Raw genomic sequence first — 15,556 nt, 5'->3', positions numbered from 1 at the left:
GTGAAACAGCACAAGTCTTTAGTGTTTCCACCACCAGGGATGGACATATGTTTTTGTGTATATAAATATATATTTTTTTATTTTAATTAAATTGTCAAGGAGGTCCAATTTTTCTTTTTGTGACTGTCAATCATAAGGTCATCTGCATTCTGTCTCTTCAGAGGCAGTAAGTTAGGTCAATTGAAAATACGGAGCAGAATGAATGACGTAGCCAATGAATGACGGCCAACCCATTCAAGTTTGATCAACAAACATGCAGTTAGCATAAGTGTTGATCTTTCTGAGACTTGATGGGATGAATAGTGCTGTATTTATAAAGGCTGAAACCTCGTTTGTCACACAAAATGAATCACAGAAATGGTTTACTTTTTTAATGAATTGTCGAAGATCTTTTTAGGTATCAACCAAAAAACACAGTATTCACAAAATGTAAAGTTTTGATACACAGATGCCCTTTCATAAATCTGCAAAATGTTCAATCGTGATGCACTGCTGTATAGTCAACATTTTGATTCCTAAATTATTTGTGAACTAAAGAAAAACATTGTTGCAAGAAAGTGTTGTACATTTTCTCACTTCTCCAACTGTAGGTTGTTGATTATTGTAAAAAGGCTAATATCCTGTAAGCTGTCGATTCTTCATGCACTAAACAATCAATGTAAAACAGAAATGAACAAGTAATAAATGTCCTCCTGCTATGTATGAGTTTAGTCTTTTTCAGCATTTTTTAAACTAAATGACATTTATAAGATGGATAGAAAACTGATGTACAGCCCCCTCCACAATGGCCACAAACAAATCTGACAAGTTAATTCACCAAAAGGTGCATTTTTTATAACCCTTTTTACTCATCTTTATCAGGGGTGCCAATAATTGAGGAGGTCACTGTATATCACCATCACAGTAACACAAATGATGGATGGTTGCTGTGGTCCGTCTCAAGACACAACATGCTCCAAGACACCCTGGCGAATCAACTGCTCACACTTCCACCGTGGCAGGAAGTGCTGTGGAGAGAGGAGGGAGGTGTGAGAGTGAAACATGTCCATCCCCATCACACAGGCTGTGTTGCATGTCACCTACACTGCAGGTGCTGCAATGATCAGCAGGTCTCACAACACCACATATCTCAGGTACCACATCAATATCAATCTGTAGATCTGTGCCGTTGAACGGCAATGTAGATGATCTGAAATGTGACCACACATAGCAATAGGTTGTATTGATCCATTTTGCAGTAAGTCTTAACAAACCTGACTGTTTTTCTTGAGAAGAATGATAGTTCCGTCATCTATTTCAAACTCTCCATAATCTTTTAAACAGCGCACCTATGAAGAGAAACATGTCTTAGAGGGTAACAATCTATACAAAATTGTCTATCTGTAATGAAGAGGTAAGGGGCACATTGCACACGCCAGAAATACACGTTTGTTCTTGCTTCGTGTTCACATTTATTGAATTGACCTATCGCTAAGCCACTCCCCAAAATAGAAATTGTCCAATCACAGCAAAAGTCCCTACAGGCAGAAAACTCAGACAAACAACTCGCTAATATCTGATGGTTAAAAGCTTCTAGACAAAATATTCTTGTCATCTTTAAAAAAAACGTGTCTATTACTTGCTGTGGTAAATCAGAAATCAGAAATTTGCCAACTCCCACCATTGTAAGTCAGTCACGGTTGGTCAGTCAGTCACTGTCAGTGAAGAGTTGTTTGTTTGTCCGAGTTTTCAGAGGGGGTGTGGCTTAGCGATAGGTCCATTCAATGTTCAGCCAACCCCAACATTTCAGCTACTTGTAGTAAAATCAGGACATTTGCAACTGGTATAAATGGAGTGTGTTACAGGTGTGAGTATTCAGGAATGGCCAATGAGGGTGAAGGTTGTGTGATGTATGTTTATGTGTAAAGAATTCTGAAGAATTGGGACGAATTCACACTTTCTGCAAGACAATGGAGAAACTAGCAGTTCTTGTGTACATCTCACCTCTATATACAAACTCTTAGGGGGATTCATGTCCTGTGTTATGTCCAGTCCTTCCTCTCCTCCAAGTGACCTCATGAAGGTAGCCAAGGACTTCTTGTATTGGTTAAACCATTCCAGCTATTCAGAATGAACAGATGTGTGTCAAACCAAGAGCAACATGACACCAGATAACATAGTCTTAAAAGAGCACTTTCAAAAAATGGCATTCCTATAATCCTGCCGCCATCACTGCAAATCGATGGCCGAAACGCAAAACCTCCTATCTGAAAATGTTCTGATTTTGCGGTTTTCACTTTAAATGATGACAAGTCAATTTTGTGAATTTTGCAGATATAAGGTTTTGCGTTTCAGCCATCGATATCCTTGTTTCTCTTGGGAAGAGGAGAAATCAATGTACCTCCTCTGCACACATGTGGAAGCGGATGTTGGTAGGCAGAACGCTTCCATACTCCCACCTCAACGCCCGAATACGGAGGAGCCTGTCATAGCTGAGGAGAGAGGGGGAGAAACGGATGATGATGGTATGAATATGGTGGGAACAAAAATACAGATGATCAGCTCAATAAAACAGGCACTCACAGGTACGCAGCAATGCAACGTTGGTTTCTCAGCAGACAGCAATGACGGAACTTGATGGTTGGAATCAGCTCACTCCTGCCCTCGGACTTGGCTTCATTGCTGTGAGAAATAAAAACATCACCAGATTACCTTTTTAGAAAATACTTATGACATGTGGAAATATATTTAATTAATCCAACACAAAAAGTAAAGCACTGGTATGTACCCACAACCCCCCCTCCTCTCCCCACTCAAACAGCAACAGCAGGTCACAGTAAACAAGATAAATGGCCTGGCATCCGCGGTGCAGCCTAAAAACCTACACCAACAACCAACACATTTTTACCCACGACCTTGTTTTCAAAGTAGCCCATTTTGGCATGGAAACTACAGACATGGTAACCCTGCATACGAGATTACGGCCCTACTCAGTGTTTTCAGCATACAGGGTCACCAACAAAACACAAGAAGTGGCTCAAATACATCTTCTCATGCAAATATCACTCGATTTATATGATATATCTACACAGTATAGTGCTCAAGGGTTGACATTCCAATAGAGAAACTTTACTTAAAAAAGGTCAAGTTAAGTCCTTGTTGTTCTGGTTATGATAAGAGTCAGAAAATTTGTTTACTCTCAGTATTTAGAATTCAGGGGTATGTTTAATTATTATGGAAATATTGTGAACTGTGCTTTATGTTAAAAACTGTAAATGTCGTACAGTCAAATACTCACACGTCACTTTGATTTTGCTCATATAAAGCTTTCATCTCCTCCAGCACCTGCCGCATACCATCTTCCTGTGAGAGATAGAATAAGCACCATGACAGATAGTACAGGCATTTTGTGAGAATAATGGGGGGATATCCTAGTGATGGAAATTTTTTTTACCATAACCTGGCAACATATTTTTGCTTCCAAAAATGACATTTTAAGGCTGTAAAATGTTGAAGCTTTAATCAAATCACTAAATTAGTATACTTTTATACAAGGCAACATAAATTGGCAGTAATCAACATGAATATAGGCATTGATTAACAAAAATGTAATACAATGTTATTAAAATAGCACTTTCATGTTACTTTCAAAATATTTGTGACTGGTAAATTTGCACTAATCAACATGTTGGCACTGATGAATGTTAACTTTTAAGTAAAACGTTTTACTTAAATGTTGCTGGTCATTATCAGTAGGTGTCTAGCTCATCTTCATCATCATCTTCATCTTCATCAAATGCAGCCTGAGATGACTTTGAACACCCCGATCCTTTTCAGTTGTTACATGCAACAGAGCACACAATGTCATGCTTTTTGCTTGTGCAACTCAGGCTACTGCAGTCTGTCTTGCAGGTGCATCTGATGAACCAGAGGAGTTCCCGTGGAGCTGGTGGTAAGTCAGTTTGGACAGGGACAAGCCTCTCCACTCTCAGACTTGGTGCTGTGGGCAGCCCTGAAGCCAGATTGGAATTTGTCCAAGATGTTATTTTCGTGGAGGTATGGCAGCAGTTGGCCGAGGACAGCTTTCTCCAGTATCGTAGAGATGAATGGAAGTGTTGCACCACAGTGTTGGCTGCATTGACAAGCTCCACCACTTGCAACCCAGTACCAGCCATGCGATGCCCTATGAACCCCACAAAACTCATCTGGGTGTGGAAGCCCCCAGGTCGCAGGACTATGTTGCTCAAGTTGCTTCCCTGGTGCTCAGTGTTGATGATCTGCAGGGCCTTCCACCAGAGTGGTTGATGATGGGGATGGCATCATGCCGGCAGGCATGCTCACATAGAAACTTCAGTATGGAGGAGATGCATGTGGCATCATTGGGGCTCATGTCAATCATTGGAAGAAAGACAATGGATGATTTCCCTGGTGGAGTGCCATGCTGTATAAACTGCATCATCCCAGACCATGCTGGCCTTGGTGAGGCAAACAGGATGGCTGTCTTCCATATGAGGTCCAGGTCAGTTGTTCTACGACTTTCTTCCCTGTGGAACAGGTTTGGAACTGTCACTTGGGGTGACCTTTGGGGTGACCTTTGCTCTGAGGATGTGAGTGTTGGTCTTGGTAGCTGGTGTTACATGCATTACAATGCATGCACTTATTTTTGACCCACTTACGGAAGCTTGGGCTAGTAATGCAAAAAATACTTTAAAGTGTTTTATAGGAATACCTGGATAAAAACCTTTCATTACAAAGATCTCGCCCCACCTTACATCAAGGACCTCCTGGACCAGTCTACCTCCTCAAGGCCCAGACCCAGGCTCAGGTCCGACGCCCAACTCAGCCTGAGGGTCCCACGTACCAACCTCAAGAGGAAGGGTGACCGTGCCTTTGCAGTGATAGCACCGACCCTGTGGAACGCGCTCCCTTCTGCCATCAAGTTTGCCCCCACTCTGGACTCCTTTAGAGCCAAGTTAAAAACCCACCTCTTCCAAAATGACATTCCCTAAATCTACTCCCTATTTGTTGTGAATTGTATGCCTGAGTTTTACGTTTAAGTCGTCTGTGTCTGATTGCTCTCTGTGTTCCTTGTCTTTGTCTTTATCTGTTCCTTTACCCGGGCTGCGCCCCGGGCCGATGTAAAAGTCGGATGGGGGGCGCATTATAAATGAAATTAACATAACATAACATAACATAACAAAGATATTGCAAGAAAACGAACCCACTGGGTAAAATTGACCCACTTACCTGTTTGCATCTATGGGTTAACAATTTCCTTTTACACATGCATTGTACTTCATCCAACTCCATGTCTTATGTAAAACAGTTTCAGGACAGTATTGAACCCTTTGTGTGCACATCAGACAAGAAGACATGCATGAAAACATTATTTAACATAGGCGTCAATGGGAAATTGTGGCATCACCAATTTCAGTATTTTTCAATACTTTCCACCACTTGGATTACTTAAGACTTTTGATATGTTATGAAAGACATATCCATGAAACTAGAACAGTTGAAAGAGTTTCTGTTGCAATTTGTCTGAGGTCATATTGTATAATGCCTGTACTAAGAGGGCTGAAACGAATTCTAATAACGTGGGATATAATATGCTTGTCATGTATTACCAATGATGTTGACACCTGAACATTGCGGTACATTGCACATACTTACATTGAATGCAGGCAATTGTCCATCGGACATCCGCTGAAGTTCTCTTACGAGTTCTATCGATTTTTCACAAAACATTTCTCTTGGTAACTCCTCTTATAAATAGCTATGGCTACGCATATATCGTATACTTTACAATGATTCACTCACTCAAAGATACGCGCTTATTATTTTTTATTGTGAGCACAACTCATACCCTTAACCCTAAACTAGTGAATGGCTGAGTTTTCGCGGTAAAATCTCATCACACAGTGTTGTGATCATATGACCGGAAGCTACGGTGACCGACGAAAGACAAACCACGCCAACTGATATTCAACAAACCGGTAACGCCTGTTTCCTCCACTGCCACTCTTTCGAGGAAATCTCTGAGGGCAACAACATGTTGGCTGTAAATAAATGAAAAGGTAAAATCATATTATGACACATTATGACGCTACTACATTACTACTAGACAATCACGTTGTGACATGTCATTAGAGTTATAAGAATGGACGTGTTTCGCGCGAAACCTTGTCAAACGTGCTTGTCAACTGGCTAGTGGTAGGAGCTACTACGACAGCTAGGATGGTTGACGGTGGAGTTTCACACAATTAGTTCAACTTTGAGGTATATAAGGGTTTTGTTCTTCTCGTTGAATTTACGTATAAAGTACATTTTAATGTAATCAAGTGCAATACTGAAACACAACTGTGAACATTTCAAACCTGCAAACTGCGACACTTTAAATGAATGTGCAATAATACTATGTGCAATATGACAACCCTCGTGTACATAAGGTTCAGAGATAGGAAATGTTAGGATATGTATAGCATAGCATAGAGTACAGCACAGTGTTGTATTTGTATAGTATAGTGGATAGTGTACATAGCCTTTATTTATGTAAACCAGCTCTTTTCCCTTCTTGTTTTTAGTATTTTTTTCCTAGCACCAGGGGAGCCCCCCCTCACAAATTTCGTTGTTTGGTACCTGTACTATATTAATGACAATAAAGACCATTCATTCATTCATTCATTGTGTTAGGCGGTGTGTTTTGAAAAGTGGCTAGCTAGCTTGCCCTTACAAACATGGCGTATAGTAGGGTGTGCTCTGATTGGCTGAAATATGAACCTATGGGGAAAGGTTGATTTGATCAGCTGGTCTCTGCAGATAGCGGACTTCTGAAAACAATGTAGGGTAGCAAAAGTGCTGAATGTGAATGTCAGCTGTGCTTCTACCAGGGGTCCCAGCTAGCACAGGGCACCGGCGCATTGTGCTGCTTTCAAAGATTATTGTTGCTAGTTATTATAACAGACGGTGTGTTTCCACATTTTGTCGCGTCAGTTTTAATTTAAACCTTTCTTTTACATTTCGCGTTTGAACATTTCAGTGATGCGAAAGCGAAATAACTCGCTCACCACCGTGGACCATGACAGCTCGACGACCACCAACACATTGCTGGACCCCAGCCCGAGTTTGAAGTGCTGTCACACGAGAGGGGAGGAGGAGGTACCGGAGCCCGGTGGTGTCCCGTTCGGTTCGGACTCGGACAAGACCATGGGCAGAATGTTCAGAAGGTAAAGGCATGTTGTTGAACGCCCAGAGGTCTGGTCACACTTGTTTCACTGAACTTCTCTGTTGTCAGCAGCAGGGACAGGTCAGCATGGGGTGGGGTGTCGAATGAAGACCATGCCAGAGCCATACTGCTGCTGCTGTGGATTTGTTGATCACTGAGAATGGTGTGTTGTTTAGAGCAAAGAGAGGTTTAACATATCTGTTTATAGCATCAAAGCTATAAAAAAGCTTGGTGTCACTCATCACCAATGACATAACAGTGTCTGTCTTCACCAATGACATAACAGTGTCTGTCTTCACCAATGACATAACAGTGTCTTCCAAGAGAATACTCTATAATCTCCTTATTACACACTCCAGGCAAACTGGTGAGAGACAGGTCAACCCGAGTGCTTTGTTACTCAAATGACAGCATCGGCTTGTTATGTAGGCTATAGCCTGCCGTCCTACTGTATCAAATTATCTTTATCAGTAACTCACACCATGATAATCTGCTTTTAATTTAATCAAGGTCGTTTTATTCTCCGACGGCTTCTTGTGCCACAGCTTGGAATAAGCTCTTCACAGTTTGTGTAACTAGCCTGACCCTGGGTGAGCACACTGTCTGGACTTAGTCTGTAAATAGTCTGTAAATAGTCTGTATATAGTCTGTATATAGTCTGTATATAGTCTGTATATAGTCTGTATATAGTCTGTTTATAGTCTGTGTATAGTCTGTATATAGTCTGTGTATAGTCTGTACATAGTCTGTGTATAGTCTGTACATAGTCTGTATATAGTCTGTATATCGTAAAGTTTGCAGACGACACCACCGTGGTGGGATGTATCTCGGGGGGGACGAGGCGGCGTACAGGGATGAGGTAGAGCAACTGAGCAAGCTGTGCAAGGTTAACAACCTGCTGCTGAACAAGTCAAAGACCCAGGAATTCATCGTAGACTTCAGGAGGAAAAAGTCCGAGATCCAGCCCCTGCTCATCGACGGAGAGAGCGTGGAGAGAGTCTCAACCCTCCGATTCCTGGGACATCACATGCGGGATGACCTGACCTGGAAGGACAACACAAAAGGCACCATCAAGAGGGCACAACAGCGGCTATACACCCTGAGATGCCTCAGGAAGGAACACAACAAGCAGGAGATACTGGTGGCCTTCTACCGCGGCGCAGTGGAGAGCATCCTCACCTACGGCATCTGCAACTGGTTCTCCAGCTGCACAACAGCGGAGAGAAATGCGCTACAGAGAGTAGTGAGAACAGCACAGAAGATCACCGGCGCCCCCCTCCCCTCTCTGGAAGAGCTGTACAACACACGCTGTCTCAGGAAGGCCTCAAAGATCTCCAGGGACCCGACCCACCCTGGGCACGTACACTTTACCAGGCTGCCCTCGAAAAGGAGGTTCAGGACCCTGGCCGCTAAGACAAACAGACTGAAGAACTGCTTCTACCACAGGGCCGTCCAGGCCCTGAACACAGCAAAGACCTAAGTTCTGGGCCCTGGACAGTCTGGACGGATTGTATGGCAGCTGCTGGACTGAACAAATCAGGTGTAGTGCTGAGGCACAAACATGTGCAAACTGTGACACTTTAAATAACGTGAAAAAAATACTATTGTGCAATATGACAACCCTAGTCGGCTATCTGTACAGTATAGTACAGTGGATTGTGTACATAGCCTTTATTTATGTAAACCAGCTCCTTCCCTTCTTGTGATTTTTTTTTCTAAAAGTTTTTTTTTTCTTCCCTTTCCTAACACCAGGGGAGCCACCCCTCCTAAATTTCGTTGTTTGGTACCTGTACTGTAGCAATGACAATAAAGTCCATTCATTCATTCATTCATTCATTCATTCATATAGTCTGTAGTCTGTGTATAGTCTGTGTATAGTCTGTGTATAGTCTGTGCATAGTCTGTATATAGTCTATATAGTCTGTGTATAGTCTGTATATAGTCTGTGTAGAATCAGCTTGTCGGTAAAACGATGGAATGGATCAATCTATTGAGGATTGTGATCTTAAATGCGTTGTGTCATCTCAGGATAGATTAGGTGCGCAGCATACACGATTTGACAAGGAAATAGGATGTTCAACACGGGTCGGAATCTCTGTACTTGATTTATTAAGACAGTCAGCGAATGGTTCATCAGCACAGTATCTCAGCATACGGCATTCAACGACCATTCCACGACATTCAACGACATCATTATGACATACAGACGGGCTTAAATACTCTCTTGCCCACCCTCTGTCTGTGCCCTGACGCCTAACCCCCAAGGTCTTTAAGATAACAACCTCTCGAGTCTGTATATTGTGGCGTTATTGCTACCCCTGAAGAGCAGGCTGACCTGGAAGGAACATAATGTGTGTGTCTGAGTGACCTGAGAATAGAGTATGTGTGTGTGTGTGGGTCTGTGTCATGAGTGTGTGAGTGACAGTAGCATAAATGTTGCTAGACCATCTAAGATCTAACATCTGTATATAGTCAGTCTGTGTATAGTCTGTGTATAGTCTGTATATAGTCTGTATATTGTCTGTACAGTAGCTTGATACGACTGCATGTTGGGAAAACATGGAGCACATGAGTATTGCGAGTGTGAGTGTATTAGCCTACATTGTTGTTTGGCTGATAATATCACAAAATATAATATAATTTCTTGCTTTATGAATACTATTCATATGTTCTGTTGATGAATCTCTATCTTGTCAGCTGATGTTCAGGGGCAATGTTCAGAATGTCCCTCACAAGAGGAAGTCCACCGGTACCACAGAGCAGGGTTTCCGTTAGAAAAATTTGCCGTCGGACATCGTGTCCGGGAAGAATTCGATTTACCGGACAAACGTGATATATTCCGGTCATCATATTAAAATATAATAAAAAAAAAAAAATTCAAAATCATATATTTTTTTTATCCAAATCTAATATAGCTGTTTGTCGCGGTGATTACTGTTGTGTAGCGGCCTATATATGCCATTTAATGTCTATTTCTCATCCGATACGATTAGATGCGAGCTATATAATATATAATAATATAACATGATTTGACGCATGCGCGCTATGCCATGCGTCAAATCCAGCGCTGAACGGGTCCAGCGCTGAAGGGCGCCTCACTGGGAACTGAACAGACAGCATCGATCAATGAACGGACTCCACATTACGTTAACTGAAGTTTGTTAAATTGTTTGGGATTAATGTGAGTTTTCTATTTTCTCTTTACAGTTTTACCCTTTTTTTTTAAATCAATAAAACAACGTCATTTCTATAAGTCTCGCTGGTTGGGAAGGCATTTCGTTTAGCTCGGGAGTATGACAATGGGAAGAACATAACTGTTTATTGAGAAACAATTGATAGGCAGTCTGGGATACGTATATAAAGAAATACCACAATGTCTAGATGTATAACATTTTATTGAACAGTAACAGTGCAAGCATGTAGGCTACGGGGAATAGGGATTTTGGTCAGTAGGTCCTTTGTACAGAGGGCGTTTCTCTCCGACAACGCGTTCCCAGGTACCATGGAAGTCATAGGTAGTCCAGCACACTGACAGAGAGACAGACAGACAGACAGACAGACAGACAGACAGACAGACAGATAGACAGACAGACAGTCAGCTTACTTCTACCCTTTTGAGTGGAATTACTCCTTTAATTAGCTGTTAGCCATCTCAAAGCCCCCTGAGCTGCTCGTCAACACTGAGAATAGACCACATTATAGAAACCAAAACACCGTTTTTTAAATCCACAGGGAATAACCGAGAGTGTAAGGAAAGGCACACCCAGCGCTGTCAGTGGTGGGGAGACTTGAAGTGGCTTTGCTTGATTTCCATCACAGATTCAAGGATTGAAACACTGATGAAAATAGGGAGTAATAGTGATGGGATTATTTTAGATTATTTTAGATTAGATTAGATTAGATTAGGTGAGATTCAACTTTATTGTCATTGCAGAGTACAAGTACCAGACAACAAAATGCAGTTTAGCATCTAACCAGAAGTGCAAATAGTGATATAAAAACAAACACTTAATTTTCGGGGAAACTGCTAAAATAAAATAAATTAAATAAATTAAAAAAGAAAGCGACTATTAGCACCGCCGAATGACAACAAACGTATGAGTAATGAGTAAAACAATGTCACTTTTATAGTATGTTGTTTAACTTGCCGTTCGGTCGCCATGGCTCTGGTGTGTGTAGCAGCTTCAGCTAGCTGGCTGGAAACTTCTAGGGGTGCGTTCGTAAACACGCTCTGAGAGCGCCGGAGCGCACGCTGGCTTCGATGTCACAGAGCGACCGAGTCGTTCGATTGGACGAGAGGCGTTCCGCGAGTGCTGATCGGATTTCCAGAGCGTGTTTACGAACGCACCCAGCCAGCTTTAGCGAATTGTATTCAAAGGGAATTATTTTCACCGGACAATATGTCCGACGACTTTTCAATGTGTCGGACTTCACCAAATTTTACCGGACAAAGACCGGTAATTGCCGGTTAACGGAAACCCAGCCACAGAGCCTGATTTAGTTAAATGTTATGTGTAGTATATTATCTCTCTGTTGTATTTGTGTGTTCTTCTGTCCTGATACCAATTGTACAGAACAAATCATTTCACTGTATTGTACATGTGACCAATAAAAGCAAACTGAAACTGAATTGACCTGTGGAGTGTAGACAATCACATGCACAAACACTAACTATGATTAGGCTACCTAACTGATTCTAGGTTGTGTAAGCTATGTTTTCCTTACTATTTGAGGTTAGACAATGTCTCTACTCTGATGTTCGATATTGCTCCTTGTCGCAACATGCTGCAACTTGAGTGTAACGAACCTGTTGACTGATATACCTGACGTTGCTCCTTCCTTCACCAGTCAGAGAATAAACTACAACCCCAACACTGCCATGTCAGTCATTCATGTCAGAGTTGGTTGGCCATGATGTTATTATTTATAGCCTACTATTTGTGGGAAGAACCTGATACTACTGTAAGGCCTTATTTTAACCTAAACCTTTCCTTCATTGTGATAACTGTGTGATAACTGTAGGTCCACTGATCAATGGGACAAACCAATAGAAACGTGCGGGATAGGACAGACTGCTACTTTGCTTTGGCACCGCTGTCAAACAAATGAGAGCGAGAGATAAGAGTCTCTCTCTCTGTAGCGCCTCTCTGTTTTTCCCTCTGATACTTTTCACGCCAGTAGCTGACTTTCTAGAAATACTCTGGGGAACTCTTGTTTCCTTGTTGCCTGTTTGGTTTATTGCGTTGTCATTTTGTTCAGGGACTACTATGTACATAGTATTTTCCCCACAGTCAAGATGACTATACATTTAGCCTCCTCTGTGTTTTCTCCTCAGTTTGGAAACGTAACTGTCACCCTCCTGTCATCAACCGTTTGCATTCTCGTCCAATAGACATAACCACATTTGAATTGGTCCAAGACAGTTTGTATTTTGTCTACTTCTATTTTGATTGCGCATAAAAACAGCTAGCTAGTTGTCTTTTTTTTTTATTTTTATTTTTTTATCAGCTCCACAAGAGACTCACTGACAGTTGAAAAACTCTTCCAGTTCGTCCCTGTAGTGAGTGTTTATTTCTGGCCCAATCTGGCGGCTAGTGCAGAGAGATTGATTTAGCCTACTCTGCAAAAATGATCACCAAAGACAAGGACTTTCCGAAATCCATAGTCTATTTGACTACAGTATCCTCTTTTTTATCCTTGAAGTCTCACTTACTCCTGGTCGTCAGCTCCTGTCATGTTCATGTTTTTCTCAGAGCAGGAACAGGCTCTTCTACTGCTTCAGTGAGACAGTATAGGGTTGTTGTCCCTGGGGACAATAATCTCATAGGACCTCAGATGGGAGGAGAACATCACCTCCACCATCAAGAAGGCCCAGCAGAGGATGTTCTTCCTGCAGCAACTGAAGAAATTCAATATGTAGCAGAAAGTGATGGTTGAGTTCTACACATCCATCATCGAGTCCATCCTCACCTCATCGATCACCGTCTGGTTCGCTGCCTCCACTGCCAAGGACAGAGGCAGATTACAGCGGATTGTTCGGTCAGCCGAGAAGGTCATTGGCGGCAACCTGCCATCTGTCCTGGACCTGTTCCACTCCAGGACCAGTAAGAGAGCAGGAAAGATCATCGCTGATGCCGCCCACCACTCTCACCACCTCTTCCAGAGTGTTCCATCTGGAAAAAGGTTCCGGTCTATCAAAACCAAAACCTTGCGCCACCTGAACAGTTTCTTCCCCATGGCAGTGGGCCTCCCAAACCAGACCCCGGCCTGTCATTGGCTTTGGGACTTCCACTCCCCCCCCCGTCCCCCGTCACACACACACACACACACACACACACACACACACACTCTCACACACACACAACTGACAATATTAGTTTTACATCCTTTAATTTACTAGTCTTATTGCTCTACTGCCCATCTCTGTCATTGTCTTTTTTAAACTATTTTTCCTTATATAGTGTTGTTTATTACGTTGTTGTTGTTGTTGTTGTTGTTTTTCTTATATTGCTGTCTGTGTCTTTATGTCTTGCACCAACAACACCAAGTCAATTTCCTGTATGTGTGAATATATTTGGCAATAAAAATAATTCTGATTCTGATTCGCCCAATTGTGACTACGGTGAAAGATGCTTCCTGCCTGAGAGAGTTTATGAGTTTCGAGGCCATGCCATTTCTTCATTAAACATAATAGGGTGCAAAGTGGAGAGCTAGGAGTGTAGCCTAATGCATTAGGCATAGCCTTGGGAACTTTGGATTAATGTAATACAAAGCTATGAATGCAGCTGTAAGAGTATAGCCTAATGCACAGGACTGTAGTCTTAACAGATTTGGTTTAGATTTTAATATTTTGTGAGTCAAGTCTGTTATGCAGTATAAATATGACACTTGGCTCAATGTGGAAACCAGTTGTGTTGTGATTTATAGCCAGTAGCATTTGTAACCAAATCATTTTTCTTTGGTCTTAGTTTGTGGTAAAGGATTCTTATATCAATAGTATGATAGTCGTAATGGCGCCCAAATAATTTTTCTCTTTGGTCACAGCAAGTGATCGCAAAAAACGAATGTAAAAAGTTTAGGAATAAACTTCCTGCTTTATTCAGAGGCTTCATTCCACCACTCTCCTTTTTCTAGAGGGCTACATCATGTGTTGGGGACAAGATGTTTACTGTCCACTTGTTTTGGTTTAAAACTGTGCACAGTACAGTCACTCTTAAAGCCTAGCTGCCTTGCTGTACTATTTGAATAACTCAGATGCTCTTCACACGTCAGTGGGACCTTTATGATGCCGACACATGGCATCAACCAAATACCCCGGGTGGCTTGGTACACTGTCTCAGTGTGTCCAGGTTAGTTCACTCTGCCCGTGATGGGAGCTACCTCACACACTAGACAGACCCTAGACAAGTGTGACCGTTGGCCTATGTGCCCTTAAATCCCTGATCGGAAGCAGTGCGTAGCACTCAGTCAAGTGTTGGAAATGGAGGCAGTGTCACGGAAAGCACAAATTAGCAAAACGTGTGTATTGTTGCTCTGACCCATGATTAATTCTAATTGCATTTTTTTGCTTAAAACCCACCGGTTTCATTGTACCCAGTGGTGTTGCGGTGGCTTCAGATTATGGTTCTTGTGAGCCAAACCTCCTAATAGAGTAGTGCTTTGTGGTACCCACAAATACCAAGCGCTGTGTTTCTTAATGCATTTTTTTCCCGTTATTTGTTTGGAGACAGAAACGTGTTTGCTCTGGTCGACGAGGAGACTCACTTGTATAGGACTGATTGGCCTTGTCAGAGGTTTGTTAGGCTGAAGTGTCGGCGGCTAGAATCAGCCTCGTCACGGCTGTTCTATTAGGATACTCCCTTCCCCCCTGACAGCTCTCCGTTTGCGACCAGACCAGAGGACCTTGTGTGTGTGTGTGTGTGTGTGTGTGTGTGTGTGTGCACGCCTGTGCGTGTGTGCGTGTGCGTGTGCGCGCCTGTGCGTCGAGTGAGTGAGTGAGTGTGTGTGTGTGTGTGCAAGCACAATTGGTGTGTGGGTTTGCAGGGCTCATCGCTGAGGCTCGTTTTTCGAAGCCTCTCTGGGAAGGTGAGACGGCCAGCTCTCTGAGGGCTGAGGCAGAGTGTTAGAGAGTAGAGAGTAGGGTATTATCATCCTCAGCCAATGCATAATTCTAAGAGGTTCAGGACAAGTTCAGCTTGCACGGTGTCAATGACACCAAAAAAATCTCACCTATCTGCCATTCAAGCCCTTAACCTTGGTTTGTCCTCTTCAGTTTGTACAGCAGAAGTGAAATAACGGAAGTGAAAAGGACACAGACATATCCATTTGAGAACTTGATAGAGAGAATGGTTT

At 42.4% G+C, this 15,556-nt stretch overlaps 2 protein-coding genes across 2 annotated transcripts in view; one reads left to right on the top strand and one right to left on the bottom strand.

The window, feature by feature from the left end:
* Positions 1 to 428: 428 nt before the first annotated feature.
* Positions 429 to 5,727, bottom strand: gins1 (GINS complex subunit 1 (Psf1 homolog); the record flags this gene model as incomplete). Its single annotated transcript, XM_080547314.1, has 7 exons — positions 429 to 1,007; positions 1,254 to 1,328; positions 1,984 to 2,100; positions 2,381 to 2,471; positions 2,563 to 2,661; positions 3,278 to 3,342; positions 5,653 to 5,727. 7 exons carry the CDS (start codon positions 5,725 to 5,727, stop codon positions 939 to 941), a joined length of 591 nt encoding a protein of 196 aa, XP_080403440.1. The 3' UTR covers positions 429 to 938.
* A 257-nt stretch (positions 5,728 to 5,984) lies between these two features.
* abhd12 (abhydrolase domain containing 12, lysophospholipase) overlaps positions 5,985 to 15,556 on the top strand; it is a 29,154-nt gene continuing 19,582 nt past the window's right edge. Inside the window, exons 1-2 of the mRNA XM_080539187.1 lie at positions 5,985 to 6,056; positions 7,019 to 7,205. Coding sequence (XP_080395313.1) covers positions 7,021 to 7,205 — 185 coding nt within the window. The 5' untranslated portion in view covers positions 5,985 to 6,056; positions 7,019 to 7,020. The remainder of the gene's footprint in view (positions 6,057 to 7,018; positions 7,206 to 15,556) is intronic.

This window comes from Nansenia antarctica (assembly GCF_963989245.1).
Source record: "Nansenia antarctica genome assembly, chromosome: 1".
Taxonomy (NCBI): Eukaryota; Metazoa; Chordata; class Actinopteri; order Argentiniformes; family Microstomatidae; genus Nansenia; species Nansenia antarctica.
This window is presented reverse-complemented; position numbering and strand designations above follow the sequence as displayed.